Source organism: Chroicocephalus ridibundus, chromosome 5 (genome assembly GCF_963924245.1).
Source record: "Chroicocephalus ridibundus chromosome 5, bChrRid1.1, whole genome shotgun sequence".
Classification (NCBI taxonomy): Eukaryota; Metazoa; Chordata; class Aves; order Charadriiformes; family Laridae; genus Chroicocephalus; species Chroicocephalus ridibundus.
In genome coordinates, this window is record NC_086288.1 from 55,258,768 (window position 1) to 55,277,566 (window position 18,799).

General features: G+C 38.9%; 1 protein-coding gene across 9 annotated transcripts in view; it reads left to right on the forward strand.

The window, feature by feature from the left end:
• Positions 1-18,799, forward strand: part of PPP2R2C (protein phosphatase 2 regulatory subunit Bgamma) — a 198,409-nt gene that overhangs the window by 44,095 nt on the left and 135,515 nt on the right. For 3 of the 9 annotated variants that reach the window (XM_063335832.1, XM_063335833.1, XM_063335827.1), the window contains exon 1: positions 13,316-13,948. The exons of 3 other annotated variants lie outside the window; for them this stretch is intronic. Coding sequence is in view for 2 of the 6 variants with exons in the window: in XM_063335827.1 (XP_063191897.1) it covers positions 13,879-13,948 (70 nt within the window). In the remaining 4 variants the exon portion in view is untranslated. Of the gene's footprint in view, positions 1-13,313; positions 13,949-18,799 lie in introns of those variants that run through there. 3 more of the 9 variants (XM_063335828.1, XM_063335830.1, XM_063335835.1) reach the window with 2 other exon arrangements.

The window sequence follows — 18,799 nt, forward strand, 5'->3', positions numbered from 1 at the left end:
AGGCTGGACACAGCTGCTGTGCAAAATGAGGGGGGATGGATTGGCAAAAATCTGGTGCGTCGGCCCCAGTTCTGGGGGCTGTAGCTGTTGCTAAGAAACGACGGGCTCTGCCTCCTTGGGATTGCAGGAGCCCTTCTCCCCACAGCCTTCAAGCTCAAACCCCACTTCAGCCCAGCTAAGAGAGGCCGACAAGACGGCAGTTCTTAAGTGTTATTTTATAAATATGAAGTAAAAATCGAACCTCTGCATTCTCAGTGTCTCCATCACTGCAAGCAAGTAGCAAGTGAATGGCATGCCTTTAGAAAGGGATTTGGTTTGCCACAGTGCTATTAAAGAACTTCAGTTAAGTTTTCCGGTTATATGCTTTTGTGTTTTCTATTTTACTTACCAATACATATGGATAGATAGATAGTTTACTGTGCTTTCTCTGTGCTTTTTTCTCTGAAATTGCTTGTTTATTCGTGTGTTTTCTGGTGAACTTGAAATACTTACATCTATCAATTACATTGGCACAAATGAAAGATAAATCTTCCTGCTTTGTTATAGATAAATTGAATAATTAAGAGGCTGCTCTTAATTACTGTCCAAGAAGTCATGGAAGTTACATTTCTAAACGTGTTACCAAGTAAGTCTTTAGATTAAATTTCTTCAAATAGAACTACACAAAATGCATACTGCCAGAGGTTTCTGCCGCATCTTATTTTAAAGAATTTTTTATAAACTAATTGCGTCTTGTTAAAATTTTTAAAAGCGCTTAACTGATGTGAGGATGAGATTTATGGTTAGATCCTAAACAGGGTTTAGGTATATGCTTAAATACAAATGTGATAAATACAAATACATGCAATCAAGCTCATCGGCTGCCTATTTGTGGAAATGGCTAAACTTACTAGATTGTTCCCATTGCTTTGCTGTGTTTCTGGAAGTACGTAGGGAATTATCCTGGAAGCTCAAACCAGGCTTAGAGTATTTCTTGCATGTATATATTTAGCCTGTAAGAAAATGGAACTGTGTTTCCTTTTTGTTATGTTTTTGACACGGTGTTAGTGTGGGTTAGCTTCTGTGGAGGAAGTGTGCAACAGTAATATCTGGTGAGGAAGACTAGTTATACAAGGAGGCAGGATTTTTAACAGCTTATACAGGTTGGCAGTATTTATGGACAAAGCAGAGTAATGACAGCTAAGAATCAGTGTACTTAGCTATGGAGAACCAGAACAACTAAGGATGACAAGCAATCTCAGTATTCAGACCATGAGGTAGATGGTGATGAGGTAAGAATGGCCGTGGATGTGTTGGTGGAGGAATGCTATAATAAGGAGATTACAGAAATGACAGTGGGTAAGAGGAACAGCCTAGAGTCATTAGTATTTGTAATTTTGTGGATATGGTAGACACTTTTAGTCCTAGATGCTTAAGCTCACCCAAACCCTAAGGTACACAAGACCCTTTTCTTGGCCCTTACAGACCATGCTCATGGCATAGGGGATTGAAGGACATCCCTCCTGGTGCATCAAAGTTGTTCAGAATACTTGTCTCTGCAACAGTCATTTTTCTGCTGCTGGGGTCTGTAGTGTTGATACTCTTCTACTGCACCCACCTTGATGACTGAAAACAGCCATGACCCACGTCTTACTTCCCTGGTTTCCCATACTGTTCACTTCTTGTTTTACTGCTTCTGTTCCAGTCCTTAGATCACTGGTCACTTTGCCCTTAGGCATGGTGTCTCATAGATGGTCTTCCTCGTCCCTCCCTGGAGAGTAGTTCCTGGAAGTTTAGAGACATTGCTCTCTTTTCTTTGATTTATAATTGTCTTAAGCATACCATTATTGCATTACTTTTCCCATGGTCTGGTCTTTTCATTGTGCTGGCTCAGCAGTTCATTAGTTGAAATTAGTTCATTCTGTTACAGACTACAGATATTTTAAGGCCTAATATTTATGCTTGCTCAGCAACTGCGTTAGTCCCTGTCTAGCTGTAAGTAAGGTTAAATATCGTTTTGCAGAGTTTAGCAAAAATTGTACCATTAAGCAGCCACCCCTCCCCTTCTTTTCTGTTAAAGTGGTTAGTGACATGCTAGGGCTTGGTTTTGCTTAGCAGACCTTTCTTTTCCGACAGCAAATTATGCTGGTGCCTTTTAGCCTGTGTTGGGTGAGGGGTCCTGTTCCCTCCTTTACCAGGTTGAATTTCCTCTTACACACAGTTGCACATAACTGTGGTTCTGTATCCTATCTGGATGACCATTTCTTTTATGCGTGTAGAGTAACTGGAAGTGCAAAAACTTGAACTGACCTCAAGTTGGGCTCAAAAAGCCCAAAATATCCCTTGCTATGGTGAGTGTCTCAATCACTAAGACACATATTTGTGTACTTTCTAGTTGGGATCATTTCTGGTTCCACAAATACTGCATTTTTTTTGTTGACATCTGGTGCAACTTCAGCAGGAGGTATGGTAAACATCCATACACAGAATATGTTTTTTCTCGAACCAAAATGAAATTATATTGGATTTCCCATACAAGTTATGAGCATGCTATTATGTAGTAAGATTGTCTCCCATTTTTTTCAGGGAATATTTAGTGGCACCAACTGTTAAGACTATATTCATATTCAGGCTCTAGATCTTACATCAGCAAGCATGTCTCTTTTGTGATCTTATTTGAGACCTCTGAACTCCAGAACGGAATGTACATGTCTTTGCACTTAGTGTTTCAGGGTGCTGATTCTGCGGAGCTCCCCCAGAGCTGGCAGTTTGTGCACGGGATAAGCTGAGCACTTCACCCCATGTTTCAAGATTCCCCTTGGGGCCAGGCGCTTCTGCTGTTTTCATTGCAACACTTAATTGATAGGTGCTTAGTCCTTTATTACGTTGCAAAATCAATTAATAACTTTCCAGTTATACTTTCCCTTGTAAGTATAGTTTAAAATAAGCAACATGTTTTCCTTTATTTAATTTGCACTTACTATGTCTTGAGCTTTAAGAGCTTGAATTTATTTTTAGTTCTTGTTTTACCAAGTGACTATTATTTCAGAGATTGCAGCTCTTACAGCAGGTGCAGCATTTTTTACTGTACTTCATGTAATTTAAATATTTGGATGATCTGGAGGAGAGGCTAACAGCAAAATCATTGTTTATATTCATGCAATTTGTTTTTTTGAGATGTTTCCTCTCTCTTGAGGCTGTACCAATAATATTGCAGTAAATTTTATGTACAAGAAAAAATTTAGCGCTGTATCATTTTCTAGGACAGCTTTTTTTTGTTGTTGTTCTGCAGCAGTTACTTCTCACTGGCCCAGGATGGCTGGGGTCTACAGGTGTGCCTGAATTGCTGGATTTGCATGTTTCCTTAGTTATTGTAGAACAGAGAAATATGTAACTACTCTTTGTGGTGTAAGGTAATGCTGGAGAAAAAGCTGTTTGCGCTGTGCCTACCTGAATTAATTAAACACATTGGTGGAAGGAAGGAGTCAGGATGAATACCCTGTCATATGTCATGTCATTTCTCTGCAGTCTGGTGAAAAGCATAGTCTTTTGGGCTAAGTTCCCTTCAAAGCTGTCATCTTTGTATGGTTGTGTGTAGAATGCAAAGACATTAATAAATGAGTCTGTATGTTGATTTTGTTTAATAGACTTGCCATGTGCAGGAAGTGTTCCTGAATTATTATTTCCTGAAATACTTCAAGTTCTGAATTAGCAAAATGTTAGGAAGAGTGTCTGTGGTTTGCTTTTTAATATGTAAACAAATACAATCTGCTAATTTGATTTGGGTTTTTTTTATTATTTGCTTAAATCTCAAAAATGTTTTAGAGGTGTTACAAATTCTGAGGCAGCTTCTGATATTTTTATGAGAGCTCATAATATTTAAAAGAATTTCCTCTGTTTCTTCTCTTGATCTTGCACAGAAAGTTTGTCTCTTTGTACCTGCTTTGATGTCTTTTCCCTTGATTTTTTTTTTCCTGTTGAAATTGTTCAAGCTCCATCTCTCCAGGATTTCTATATCTTATCAGCTTAATCCTTTCACTACCCTGATTTTTGGAAGCTATTTTAGAAACTGCTTTCCTTTTGCAGTGTTTTGACTGTGTAGTAGCCTCACCACACAGGTGCAGCATCAGGAGACTGCTTAAATGTGTGGTTTAGTCCATTGCTATTCAGCAAGGATGTATGTGACCCTTAGCATGGGTTTGAATACTGTTCTCACTAGGTTCCCTCCCTCTCTTCCCAATTCCTCTCTTGCACAAACATGCACACAAGCATGTCTTCAAATTCTAAGGGAGTTCTGTCAGTGCTTGTATCCCTCCTCTAAAGTCCTTTTTTTCAGGCCACTTTCCGATCTGTGTCTTATAGCATAATTTCTTTGGGTTGTCCAGTGCCTCCAAGTGAAAATTTTATAATTATTTCACACCATGTGTTTATTTGCAGGTTCTCTGTTAGTCTCTCGTCAGGCTTTCCTGTCCTAGCTCGTTTCACATCCCACTCCAGAGCCTGACATCTACAAAGTTATTTGGGATCTGGGTCGTCTTGTCTTAGGGTATGAAGCTAGTTTTTTAATTGCTGCCTCGCCTGGCTATGGAGTGATAGGTCTTGCCTGGAAACCATTTCTGACAGTGTGCTGGGTGAAGTGCCAGGGAGGCAGCACACAGTTCAGCTCCTGAGGCTCCACTGTTGTGACAGTGCCCATCAGCAACCTCTAGCGCTGCATGCTCTGGTGCCTGTGATCCATACATCATGAACAAGCACGGAGATATCTTCCCTTCATGATTTCCAGCCGTTTCCAGCAGGATTTTAGCTGTCCTTCTTAGGACCAATTTCTGCTTTGCAGGTTCGTAGTTTCTTAGTAGCATAGATAGATTTCCTGCTTTTTGTGTGCATAAAGGGATGTAATGTTAGTTTGAATAAACTACATGCATCGTGATTTTATAGGCTTGCATGCAAAGGCATACATTTCAAAAGTTTTTCTTCCCTGCACAACAGTAGAGCGTGGTAGTGAGTTGCTGATGTTGTAGGGTAATTCAGACAGAGGATACTAGCCCAGGTATCACTTTAGAGAGAAAGTGTCCCATACACGCTAGGCCGTGCTAACAAGGTAGGTGCTGCCTTATATACTAGGTATGAGGCAGCATGCAAGTGATGCTGTAAGTTAATGAACATCTGTATAAAATATCTATAAAACTAAACTAAGTTTGTAAAATGAATAGTATGTTTTCTCCCAGCATGTAATGCATTGAGACCAACCCCAACATATTATTTCTTGTTTGGAATATATAGACATATATATATATATTTATATTTGTATTTCAATTTGAGAAACTGTTGGGACCAGAGTAACCTTTGTTGTAAAAGCATTTGTTTCAACAGTTGCTCCCAACCCTGCCTTCCTCCTCAGGCTCCAGTTTTGTTTGTCCATCAGTGTCCCTGGCTTGCTTGGCTGTGACAGGCCCTGTCAGTAATCGGTTTTCTATCTGGGACTCGTCTTGAACTCTTCTTCTAGGAGGCTGTAGTTTCTACATTGTCCTTTTCTGTGATGCTGTTTGCTGTGGAGTAAATTATCTGACTTGTGTTTTAGAGGACATGAAGCTTGTTTTAGGAACAGATGAGGTTTATTAGCTTGGGAACAGTGTCTCGTAAGTATCAGCGTTGCTCAGGGGTCCTGCATCAGTCTCCATTTGATGACTTTAGTAGGGAAGATAGTGTTTATGCCCATGTAATTTTTGGTTTAAATAGGCAAGACAGTGGAAGAGTGAAAAAGAAGCACAAGGAAGGAAAATGACCTGGCTAAAGCCTTACAGCCAGGATTAATGCTTGGTCTTTGATTCCCTGTCCTCTGCTCTTCCCTTGGACCACTCTTTCCTAATGCAGTCACTGAATAGGCTTAATCTCCAAATTAGTAAGTTCTGGGAAAACTTCCAGCTTCTCCTTTTGGCATTTTGCCTGTTCTTTCTGCTTTTCCTTTCTGTATCATTTTGCAACCTTGCTTTCCATCTCTAGCCAAACCTAGATCCTGCTGGAATCTGTTACTGTATCCTGAAATTTGCCAAATGAAGACTTGTCCCTAGACTGTGCAGAACTCACTCCATTCATATGGACTGGAATTTCTTCATCCTCTTGTTAACTGGTTCCTTGCACTCATTAGCTGTTAGATTGCACGATTTGGTTTTGATGTGATTTTTAAACCACTAATGGCTGAAGCGAAGATGCAGTCGTTGTCTCTAATACAGTGTTCTAGGACTGTCCAAGGTTGTGAGCTCCCAGGATTTGGGCCCTTCAGCACTTTTCCTGGTTGCCAGATGCTACTAAGGCTTCTGCCTGGTAGCTCTGGCTCTTTGGCTGCAGGCTTGCTCTGACCACTCAAGCCAGTAGATAGGAAACTCTTTATCTTTCCAATTTCTTACTTTCTCTGAGGGGAACACCTGAAAGCTGTTGGGTTGCCAGAGTGTGGATTAATGTGCCATTATGGAGCTAGGAGAGGGCCGTGGCATATGCAGCTGCTGTGATAGGATGGGGAAACCTACTGCTTCCCACCCAAAGTGATACAGTGGCCCTAGAGAGGAGCTTGTATCACAGGGAACACCCTGGGGGTGCAGGGATGTCATAGCTGAGGGCATCTGTTCTGCCTCAGGGGGACTGCTTGCAGGAACCGTTACATCCAGATGTCCTGGCTGCATTCTCTCAGTTTCGGAAAACATCATTAAATTAGGCCAGAGCTCTCCATATTGGTTAGGTCCACCACTGTCACCAGCACACCACAAGAAAGAACAGCAAAAATGCTGGTTCCTGTGTGGAAAAACTATGAGCGCGGTGTGCATTCAGTTCATCATGTGCTCTGGCTTTCTACAAAGCTTAAAGTGGCACTGACTCTGCTAGCGATCCTTATGCAATGTTCACTGGAACAGATAGGGTGAAAGATGTTGAAGGAAGTCGGCCTCTGTAATTTAAATTACTTGATGTTAATTTTTAATTGCTTGCTTTCTGAAATCGCCAGGTGCTGGGAGGCATTAGTTTTATTCTGTGTCTAGAGTACGTAGGCTAAAAATAAATGATTTCTTCTGGGGCGGTGTTATTTTTAGGTTTAACGTGGCAAAAGGTAGTGTGTTGAAGAAACTTACCCTTTGTGAATAATAAAGTATTTTCCAATTGTGATAGCAGCTATTAGGTTTTTCAGAATTCTCGGATTACATCATAATTTTTAATATTAAGTATTCAATTTAATATACAGTAACTGAAGAGTGCGTATAAAAACATAAATTAAGTGTTACAAATGTAAAGATTCTAAACAATTACTGTTGAGGTGTTAGAATAAGACAAAATTATTTACTTTTTACTAGATAGCTATGATTGATGTAATTTTTCTTCTATTACTCTTTATGTTAACTTTTGGCATAATATATATGGCCAAATAAATCTTGGCAGTATCTGTTTTTGTTTAGCTGTTGAAGAATCAAAAATGGAATTGCATGGTAGTGCCGTATATTATGTTATATTTGGTTATTAGACAAATATAAAGGGGACTATTCAGAAATGTTTGGAATACAGAATTTTATTTTTAAGGCAAATTCTTATCAGAGTCATTGATGATACACTCATTACTATCACAAAGCTATTAGATTACTTCCTTTGCAAGTAGCCATCATGTAATGAGATGTACTCGCATGTCTTCAAAATAAACAATGGTGGAAAGATGTTTGTACCATTGCTACTTTAATCACATGTGGGGTAACTTCTCTCTATAGCATTCAGCTCATGTTGAGGTCTCTGCCATCAGGGCCGGACTATTTCTAAGACCTAGCTTGTTTTAAAGTTAGCTTGGGTATTTCTGCAGCAATTTGCAATGTAGATCTAGTCTCAAATACAGGGGAGGGTATGATCCAGACTGAATGTTCATTCTGGATAGAAGGAAAAGAGAACTAGATAGCAGAGAAAAACACTATTTTAAAGTTAGCATTCTTAAATAGAAGTAAGACTACTCAAACCCAAGGGAGTGGATTTGCTATCTTATCCCAGGCCCAGGTCTCTGAGTCCCTTCTCTGTCACGCTGAATAGGGTTGGAGGAAAACTAGGGAAGTAGCTTTTTATCACTTTCTGATTCCTTGTTGCTTTACCTTTTAAAATGAAAGGCAGCTGAAAAGCTCCAGTATTTCTGAACAGGAGTATGACTGTACTATATAATCTTATTTTCCTGGACATTATGAATAAATAAATGAACAAACACCAAAGCTAATTTGCTGATGGCCTAACTGGAGAGATCAGTAGCTAAGCTTTTTACATCTCTGTACATAAACTGGATATGCATAAAGGGAGAGAGCATCTGGCTCATAAATATTCTCTTTTGGTGAGCAAATTCAATTGCAATGAAATATAACTGTAAAGGGTTAGCTAAATATTTCTTGTATTTTTCTGTAGCTGACTAATTGTATGTGTTATCTTATTCCATTTGAAGATGAGAAGAGAAAGTTCGCCCTGTTTCACAGTTTGCAGATGTTAGGATATGGTTAGAAGCAAATTCTGTCAAAGCGCTAAAAAACCTCCAATGACTACACAAATGTTAAATTAAGGTAATATTTTAAGATAGTCTGCTTTTGGTGCAATTTTTGTAACTTCTAAGGATTTTTAACATCACAGTGCTTTAAATCTGTTGTTCTTTAATGAGAATTAATTCAAAGTTTTGTGCCAATTCAAAATTCAATTGCATTTAATTTCAAGTCATTGTGTTTTACTAAATGAAGTACAGAATGACCTGTGTATGAAAAGCTTGGTTAGACAAAGAAAATATTTAAGTATTCAACCACTATTCTTTAAATTGCAGTTCAAGCTTAATTGTTCTAATTCAGACTGAGTGATGAATTTGGGAGTAGTAAAATGGAGACTTGGAGTACCTGACGATGCTCTATTTCAGATATTGAGAATTTAAATTATTAAAGGCTGTGCTCTGATGTAAGCATCTAACAAAGCTAAAATAGAAGCTTTTTGTGAGAATGTGTTTGAGAGGAACAAAAACATTCTGCAGGAGCAAAGCAGGCCAACTATTCATTCCACAGGTGTTTAGAAACAGGTTCACACAGGAACTCTCAGGGCCAATTTCCTTGTAACACCTAATTCTTCCCTCTCTCATGATGCAGAGCTTCCTGATGGAAATGCAATGAGCGAACATGATCAACAGTCATTCATCCAAAGATCTGTTCTCATATTCTTCAATTCCTGACCACTGTTAGGCTACACTGTTACCAAATCTTACATTCTCAATCCCATTTGTATCTTTGCTAGTTTTGATTCCTTCCTCAGGGTACTGGCTGCCTCCTGCTTCAATTTCTCTCTCCTCTTTTTTTTCTTTCTCTACCTTCTCCTTTCTCTAATCCTTCTCCCCAAAACTCTGACAAAGTGAAATACAGGTGTCTTCCTCTCCTCAAATGATTTTCTCTTCCTATCCTATCAGGTTTTTCTCCTCCTGGCACAGATCCGGTGTTTGATTGCTGTGCTCGTTTTAACTCTTCTACTGACACCTGAAGACTCTATTGGCATCTGTGTCATGCCTGCCCTTGTCTTTTACTTTCCTCCTTACCTCTCACTCTCCACTGACACTTTCAGTGAAAATCTAGAATGCGTATTAATATGCTTAGTCTCTTCCATCTTTGGTGAGGAGGAAAAAAAAGAAAAAAAAGCTCTTGACGTGCTAATCAGTCTTCCTCCTTTTACCTCTAAGCTCACTGTATTCTTGTTATCCAGTTATTTTTCAACCTCTTGAATCCAGTTGTTGTTTATTGCTGCTCTCCACGAAGTCTCTAATGACCTTCTTTTGAAGAAAGCTCAAGACCAGGACTCCATCCTCATTACTGACTCACTGTTTACTTAAATGTCTCTGCCAATCTGTATGTAGCTCTTCCATTTTATAGTTTGCTTGTAAATTCTTTAGGATAGAGCATTCTTTTTTTTTTTCCTGTGTTTATATAATATTAAGCTCAATTAGTGGGTTGTTTTTTGAGTAGAACTGTGAACTACCGTGAAAGTACAAATATGTTTTTTATCAAAGGTCCCTTTCCCCCCACCCTCTCCCTGGATATTTGACCAGATCAATTTATGTAGGTTATCAGTGGGATTGAGAATAAGTAGCATTTTAAAATGGTACAGCTAGTTATTCACAAATGTTGTCTCACAAATTTGCATTGCGCTACAAATTTAGACCAGAATTTTGCTAATCTTTCTCATGTGAATTGACCTACTTAAGTCAGTGGACTAGTAATATTTGCCACACAGTAAGGATTTGGCTTATAATCTTGGGAAAGCATTTGCATACACACAGGGAATATTGTCTAGTGTTTTTGTTAAAAGCTTCCTCCTCATTCCATTCCTCCTTATGAGATTTTTTTTTTTTTTAATTTAAGAGTGGGAAGAACAGGGTAAGCATGATCTCACCCAGATGTGATGCCTAAGGAAGTTGTCTTGAGCCTCTCAAATTCAAATGGTGAGAGGAAAAAATAATCTCTGAATGGGAGTTATTATTTTGACTTCACAAAAAAACCCCACTTGCCTCCTAGAATAAATGAAAACACTCTTTAACTGCTGAAATTACACCTAACAAATAAGGGGCGAGACTCAAAATGATAGACCATAGAAATCATAAAGTTTCAACTGATTGAGGACAAGTGAGGGGCAATGATTGCTGAGCTTATGTGGAAGGGCAGGAGCGTTCTCTCAGGCACTGTAGAAATTGCAGACACCCTGGTCACAGTAATTTAGAGGCATTTACCACGAAAATGATTTGCAATGTTTTTTCACAGACTGTCAGCATGGCTTTTTTGAGACTTTACACATCGTTCACATAATTTATTATCTATTTATTTTCAAGAATAAATTTTCTATATAATTTGTTTCCTTGGAAAGAACACATTCTCATTTTCCATGTATTTGTAGATGTAAATTATTCCTATGCATTTTTAGTTAACCGTATTGCTGGATTTTTGAGGATCAAAGCCAGTTTCAGCAGTCATCACAGCAAAGGGAGGAGGCTGTTCAGTGTTACCTCCACAGAAGAATCCCCACTCTCTAATGCTGCATATCTAACTTGGGTGCCTGACAGAAACTTGAGCATCAATATATAAAATGCTGAAAGAGAGGCTTCTGATTCAGATGCTCTTAATTGCCCTCCAAAAGCTACACTGAGTCTATAGGGAGCTTAGGTTCCTAACAGAAGCATCTAGGTTATTTTTCTAAGACCAGACAGTTTGACTGTCTATCTCCTGCACAAATACTGAAGGGAAGTGCCTTCTTGACCCAGACTGGTCTAACTGTGGCGTTAAATAGTTGGGTGTAAACTTGCTGTTTGTACTCTTTGCCACTGACTTCAGTGGAGTTGGGATTTCATATTTCAAATACAAGATGACAAAATAATGTGGTAGGGAAGGAAAAAATAAACGAGCTCCATCACATAAATTAGGATTATTTTATACAAAATAAATATCAGTATTTCCAAGGCCTCCTTCCTCATTTCAATTAAGTTCTAGGTATATTTTCTCATTTGTTATATTTACAGGTTCTCACAGTTACTTTCTGAACTGTAGCTAGTATTGTTGTCAAGTATTGATGCTGTATTTGCTTCCAAAAGATAGGTAGAAAATTCAGAATAATAGAATTCACTGTTGTCCACCCAAAGCTGCTGGCAGGACTGGATCCTTGTTTTGGTGTACCACTTTGTAGCTAAGGCTTCAGCTGTGTACCAGTCCGTGCATATCCATAAGGAAAACGCTAATTATGAGGCAGCATGTCCTGGTTTGTCTGGTGTTGCTTGCTGGCTCATTTACCCTCTAAACTGGTTTTGTGGACAGCCTTGAAAAGTTGATGGTACCAGTGTGTAAGCAGACAGGATATCCTGAAGTTGAAAGGATTTGGTACATGAACAAGCATTGGCAAAGGCAGCAAATGGCTGAAGAGGACAGGGCAGGCACTGGAGAGCTCTTGGTACCACCACAGTCTTGACTGATGCTCTCAATGCAGAGATAATGCTTCTAGTATTGTCATCTACAAAAGCTGCATATAAATAAAATGTGCTCTATACAGGTGCAAGCATTGAATAACCTCTTTTACTTTCCCACCTTCTCAAATGTGAAGATTTTATAACATTTACTTGTCAGGTTGAAGACGGTTGTGTTTTATTTTGCTTCATCAATGAGAAAGGGGAGAAGGTCATTCCATTGTTATTATTCTGTCTCTCACAACCTTACTTCATCCTGAAATCAGATGTTTATCCCTGGGCAGGTTCTTGACTTTTATTCAAAGTCACACGTCCGTTTTATAGTGATCACTGGGTACTTGAATTTACCTTCAAGAACCATATGCCCTAGCTTCATTAAAAAGAAACAAAACCAAAACCAAAAAACTGTGCAAGATTCATGCAGGGTTACACAAAATGCCGTAGTAATGCTGACAACTGAATGGTGTTTTTGTGTTCGATTCCAGGGCCTAAACCCCAGGACCGTCCTTTTGCCCTCTAAATTGGTTCTGTGATTGCATACTGTCTTTTCATGCTGTAGTGGTGGCTTTGGTACACAGCTATTTGTTTTCTATTCAAATTTCTAAACTTCAGTGGTGCTTATGCCTTTTCAGAATACATGCCTTCTGCAGCAAACAGTTCATGGTTTCATGAACAGATACTGAAAGTTTAAGGAAACTGCTTGTCTGTTCAGTTGAAAGAATTTTGCTTTAATATAAGCCATTAAACACTCGGACTAAAGAACAAGATTTATTTTGTTATGCAAGTGAGTAATTTTTCTATTTGTTTTCCTGTTTCTGAGTGTACAGATTTCAACATTGCTTTTCAAGGTGATGGGATAATGCAGTGAATGAAAGCAGCAGGTCTAAAAACTCCATGACCTGCAAACATTCCCTTTGTCCAGCCTTCCTTTCTGGTACAGAGAAGATTGTTTTCTGTCCTTCATTTTTTTTTCTACTTTGTAATTTGTATTTTATCTACAAAACTGGCAAAAAATGAAAGATAAAGAGCAATTATTTTATCTTGCCTTTGCTGAATGGTTGCCTTGCCTCTAATGATTCCGTTTGCATAGGCAGGTATTCGGTAATTCCAGTAATATTTATACAGGCTGACACTGAACGACTGTTGCTTTTGCTGCATCTGACAGTATCAACCAGCACGAAATTGTGGTCGCGGGTTAGTGTGCAGTGCGTGTCAATGCAGACCCATTTAAGGAGCTTGAACTTTTTTTCTCCCGCATCTCCTCCCTTAATTTTTTTTTTTCCCGTTGCCCCTCTTACCAGCAGAAGAGCTAAAATAATTACCTGCAGTCTCATTTTTCACTTTCCTACATGCAGATCCTGTGCGGTTGGGCAGCGGGCGGCTGACTGGGAGGGGCCTGCTCTGATGCAGCACCGGCATATGACAGCAGTAGCAGCAACAGCAGCCAGAGCCCTTCGCCGGGCGGGTTTTGCTGCAGTACGCTGATTGCCACTTTACAGCATCCAGCAAGATCCCCAGCAGCAGGCACTTGGAGGAGACTCTGCGTGGGCACTTGTTTAAGGAGTACCTGACTAAACAATTGGGTTATTCTTTAACTGCGGGAGAAGTGCCTGTATTCCCTTCACGCAAGCTCCCTACTGGCTTTCTGCATTCATAATTTATCGGAGCCGTTTTTCCCTCCGTCTTTCTCCTGTTACTTCTTTTTTTTTTTTTTTTCTTTTTTCTTTTTTTTCCCTGATCGTTATTTCCCCCCCCCTCCCCAAATCTGTGCTGCATCACTAGCTCTAATTATGCTGTGCTCAGTAGCCCGGTGCGTTCTCCGCCTCTGCTAGGCAGTGGCAGCATGGATGGTGCTCTTGTGACGACCTCTGCTGATGCTATCAGTCCACTGCGGATAGGCATGCTGAGTAATCCTGCTGTAAATGGGCGAGGACACGGACACACGAAAAATTAACCACAGCTTTCTTCGAGACCACAACTATGTGACTGAAGGTAACATAAATACTGTCATTATTCTCTTCTTGCATTGCATATTCTATGCCAGGAATGCACTGTCATGTTTGGAGATGTAGGCTGTTGCTTTTTTTTTTTTTTTTTTTTTAAACAGGGAGACTTTCAAGGCATTTTTCTGTGTGATGTAGCAACAGAATATGTTTGAATTTGCTAAATCCCAAAGGCATTCTGTCATGCTACGGCAGTGTATGAAACTATACGGGCTAAAGAAGGTCTTGCATTGTGCTGAGTTTGTGCTAGCGAGGTGTGCAGCACCTGGCATTGAATGCACAGTAGCTGCAATGTGGAAGATTGGAAGCAGCTGATTACTTAGAAAAAGGTGAAAGGTTTGAGAGCACTAAAGTAAGAGAAATAATCTGTAAAGTTAACTGTTTGCTGGTGTAATAAAGGTTATGCATCTCATTTTGGTAATTATAGCCTGAACATCACAGACGTTGCTGAGTTGATTGTTCCCTAGAGAACCGTATACATTTAGAAGGGATATGCAAGCATAATCTTTTGAAATACTGCTGCCTTCTTTCAATCCTCTGTGTATGTGCAAGGTACGTGAGAAAAGAAAAGGTACCTTCTTTTTAAATCATTCAGTGGCTGGTAGCTTATTACATAAAAAGGAATTTTCCTGCAGGTGACACACATTAAATGCTGAGAGAATTTACCTTGAGACCAGTGAAATGGTTGGCTCAGGTACTGATCCATGTTTCCTTGCCAGAAAGTTGGTTTAAGAGCAGGCCATTTTAAAATTGATTGATTGATTGATTGAAGAGGTGGAATGTATTTGTAGGTGCTTGACTTTGCAAATATATTTGTGTGTGCAGAGTTTTAACAGCACTTTCCAGCAGCAGAAACAGTACTTCAGTGTAGGCTTATATAATATGAACGTACTTAACATCAGGGTCAACCAATACTACTTGAGACTCAGTCTCTAGATTCTGTCGTCATTTGATCAATGCTCGGTCACTTAATACTCCCATGCTGCATTCTGAAATGTGATCAGCTGATGCTCTCTTGATTATTGATGATTTGCATTTTTTTAGAATGTAGAAAACAGCAGGATGATTTTGCTGTACTGAGAGCACAAAGCAGATTTTTCAGAAGAAAAATTGAAAAAGCTATGTACTGTAACTGTTACCACTGGCTGGTGTAATTGTTTGCTAATCTTGCCTCTAGGACATTCTTTGCATTCTGGTTCATTTTTTTAGTTTGTTTTGAGTTTTTGGTTAATGTTTTTTGTCTGAATGATGATTTATGTTTTGAGATGTAGTCATCTGTAATAACATTTGAAGAAACTTTGTCTTAAATTTATAAATTTATGCCTTAGATTCTGCTAAATGCACAATATAATTACTGCAGTGTACTTGCTACATGTTGAGATTCAGATGTATATTTAATGGGCATATGTAGTGATGTTAAAATTTGGACTTTCAAGTCTGTCAGTTTTGTAATCTGAGGAAAATAATCCCTAGTGGATTTTGCAAATCAATATTCTCCTCTTTTGTATGTTATGGGTGTTTTAAAAATCAGATGGAGATTTTTAGTACTTTTGGGGTCACTACTGATGCACGTTTTAGATTTTCTCATGTTTTATCTTCACTTGATATTTGGATCAGAAGGACCAGATGTTCTTCTGTGATTGTAAATGGAGTGGCTTGTCTGAAATGAGTCAAAATATACCTTGAGTATCAGTGTCAGCCTGTATTATATTTTCCCTGTGATCAGAAGTCATCATGAAATATGCTGGCATCTGATTTGGAGGTATAAGAAGTACGGGAAACCTTCAGTAGCAAAGTGTTAGTTCTTCAGCTCCGACTGTGTAATGTTTCTTGGGAATGCTCAGTTGGTCAGCTGTAATAAAATTCTTCACATCTGTTATATCTGACATTGCCACACCTTCTAAAAGATTGTGAAAATCATGAGGGAATGGATTTATCTTTGAAATTTTTCCAGGGACACCTTAAGCTCAAGGAGGACCATCACAAATTTTAATTTCTCATTGATATTCTTTGTTTAAATTGCATAATGAATATGTAAGTTAAACTGGTTCTTAAAATGTGCTTTGTTTGTTCTGTTTTGTGATTAGTTTTGTGTGGGTTTTTTTTTTCAAATTTTGTTTAAAGATGAAACAATCTTTAACACTTCTCATTTGTAAGGGCCTGAAGTCCTTTCACAGTCCTTGCATTTGATCCTTTGATATGTTAGTGCTGCGCGTATGATAGTAACATACATATAGAAACACAGTTGCAGGCACTAATGAGTTGCTTTGTTATATTGGAAAACAATTGTATTGGGGACAAACCCAAGTCTTTCTTCTGGAGTCTTTGGCTTTCGAAATCCACTATTTAAAACAAAGAAATACTTTACCTTGTAACCAGTGTATTAGAGAAGTTCCTGATCCGTTGTTTTCTGTGAATAACTACAGTTTTCTCTTCTGTTTTCAGAGTTTTTAAATCTTGGTAAGGGGTCCTCTGTCCTTGCTGCTCCACGCAGCAGACTAAATTCATTTACAAAATGAGGTATTTCTTTATATGACCTTTACATGCACTTTCTTTCTCTCTATTCCTCGAGTATAGTAAAGCCAACAATAACCAAGAAGATGTGAGTTAACTATAGTATTGCTTTAGTTCTTTTCCTCTTTTACTTCTTCAGTGATTTAAAAAAAAATAAAATTGGGTGACATATGAATTCACAGGGTATAGGAAAAATGTGAACCAAATCTGATTTGCTCTGTTCTCGCTAGTGGATCTAGTGTGTTGCTAACGAAAGTGCTTCCTTGAGCAAAGTTAAATTTCATCTCTTGGATAGGTCATTATTTTGTGACACTGGGGTTACCTGTATCAAACGTGACTTTACCTTGACTATGGAAAATTGAATTTGTCTTTAAATCTCAAAAATTCCTTCATTTGATGGTTCATGTTTTACTGTTAATGTTATACTGTTTCTAGTAACAGGCATTATAAACACACGTATGACAACAATGACTACCTGGACTTGTTTCTCCTGTTACATATGCATATTTGCAATAAACCCAATACAGTTGAAACAAGCAGGACTTGAATAATTTTGTCATTGTAAGTCTTAAAAGTATGTTACAGTTGCACAACGGAAAAAGGCAATTTAATTCCAGCAGCAATATACAGTAAGTTTTTTTTTTTTCAATGATCACTTTCAAAAGTAGTTTTTGAAGGAAACTGCTTTAATTGGAGTTGTTTGTGTGAGAAAAATAGACTTTGTAAAGAAAGAGAGGAGAAAGACCTGAAGCCTAGAAAATGTGACCTGTGAGGAAAGATTGAACTTTTTTTATGCGAAGGTGGTGAAACACTGGAATATATTGCCTAGGGAGCTTGTGTAGTTTCTGTCACTGAAGTTTTTAAAAGCAGGTGACATAGATGTCTGTAACAAATGACATGGGGATTGCTGAGCCTCCCTTGGGGCAAAGGGATGGATTAGATGACCTCTGAGATCTGTTCAGGCTTGTGATTCACCGCCGAGCTGTGTTTTATCTTTATTGCCTTTTGCACCCCAGCTGTGGGAAGCAGCTACCCAGGAGGTGGTGCGTCAGGAAAATGTGTTATTTCCACAACACCGTTAGAAGAACAGAGAGGAGAGGGGAGGCACAGTGTACGTGACATGGGGAAGAAGATGGTTTGGACAGGAGGAACATGAGCCTTCGTTACTTACAGGCAAAGTCTATTAGGGCAGATGGCAAGAAAATTGTGGACAGTGACTTGGGGGAAGGGATAAAAGAGACAAAAGGTTTGTGTGCTTTTGGGGGCAGCAAATGTCCTTCAGTCCGAAAGTTCCTTTGACATTACCTGTGTTTAAGATTAACGGTGAAATTGACAGGACTACTGGGTGTGCTTTGCCGTCTCACGACCTTGGGATCAGCCACACAGGATGTCATTCAGAACAGTGAGTTGCGTGATATGGTCACTGGATTCCTGGCAGGGGCAAAAAGTTGTGGGAAACAACGGTGCTGCTCCTTTGAGCAACTGAACTGTTAATTCAGCTACTCTGTGTTTTACAGATGTAACAATTGACAGAAATAATGAACAAAATTCACTATCCTTATCAAACTCTGTTAAAGGATGTGATTCATATCCATGAACCTAAATTTATCTGGAGAAATGCTTCTCTGGTGGCAGTGAAGCCACCAGGCAGGTGACAACATTCCTTTCTGCAGGTTGTATGCAGACATGTTTAGCATATTGATCCATCCCTGCCATTTTAGGGACTATCCCCGTTTTGGGAAGAAATAGAAAGTTGCTTATACTCTCAGTTTCTAGAGACAGGTTCCTCCCTTGGTCTAGGCCTGCAAATTCAAGTGAAGCCAGTGAAGTTGCACAGGTGCAGTGGGGCAGAAGCTGACCTTCACTATCTAGTCACTTATATGGCCGAATGGTGCAGATTGGTTCCATATGGCTTAACTTCTATTAAAAAGTTAATCATGTTAATGGTGTATTAACCTCCTCAAATATCGTATTTGAAGAATAATGAGAATTACCAGTGTAGTGTAAAACATATTGAATCATAACCATGTGAAACGTTTATTATAGAGAATGAAAAAAGACTTTTTTTTGCTAATGATTTTAAAGGAAATTTTTTTTCCCCTTAACTGAAGAAATTAGTATCTCATTAATCAAAGTTAAGGGAAATTATCCATTTTCATCTACCAAGAAGAAATTTATTTATGAACTCGGCTTTCATAAACATCTCAAATATAATTTGAATAAGAGCTGACTACCTGAGAGCATTGGATGAATATAGCAAACAGGTGCTGCTCTAGTGGCTCAGGCTCACCATCAGTCCAGTCTGTTCACTTATTTCTGAGAATGG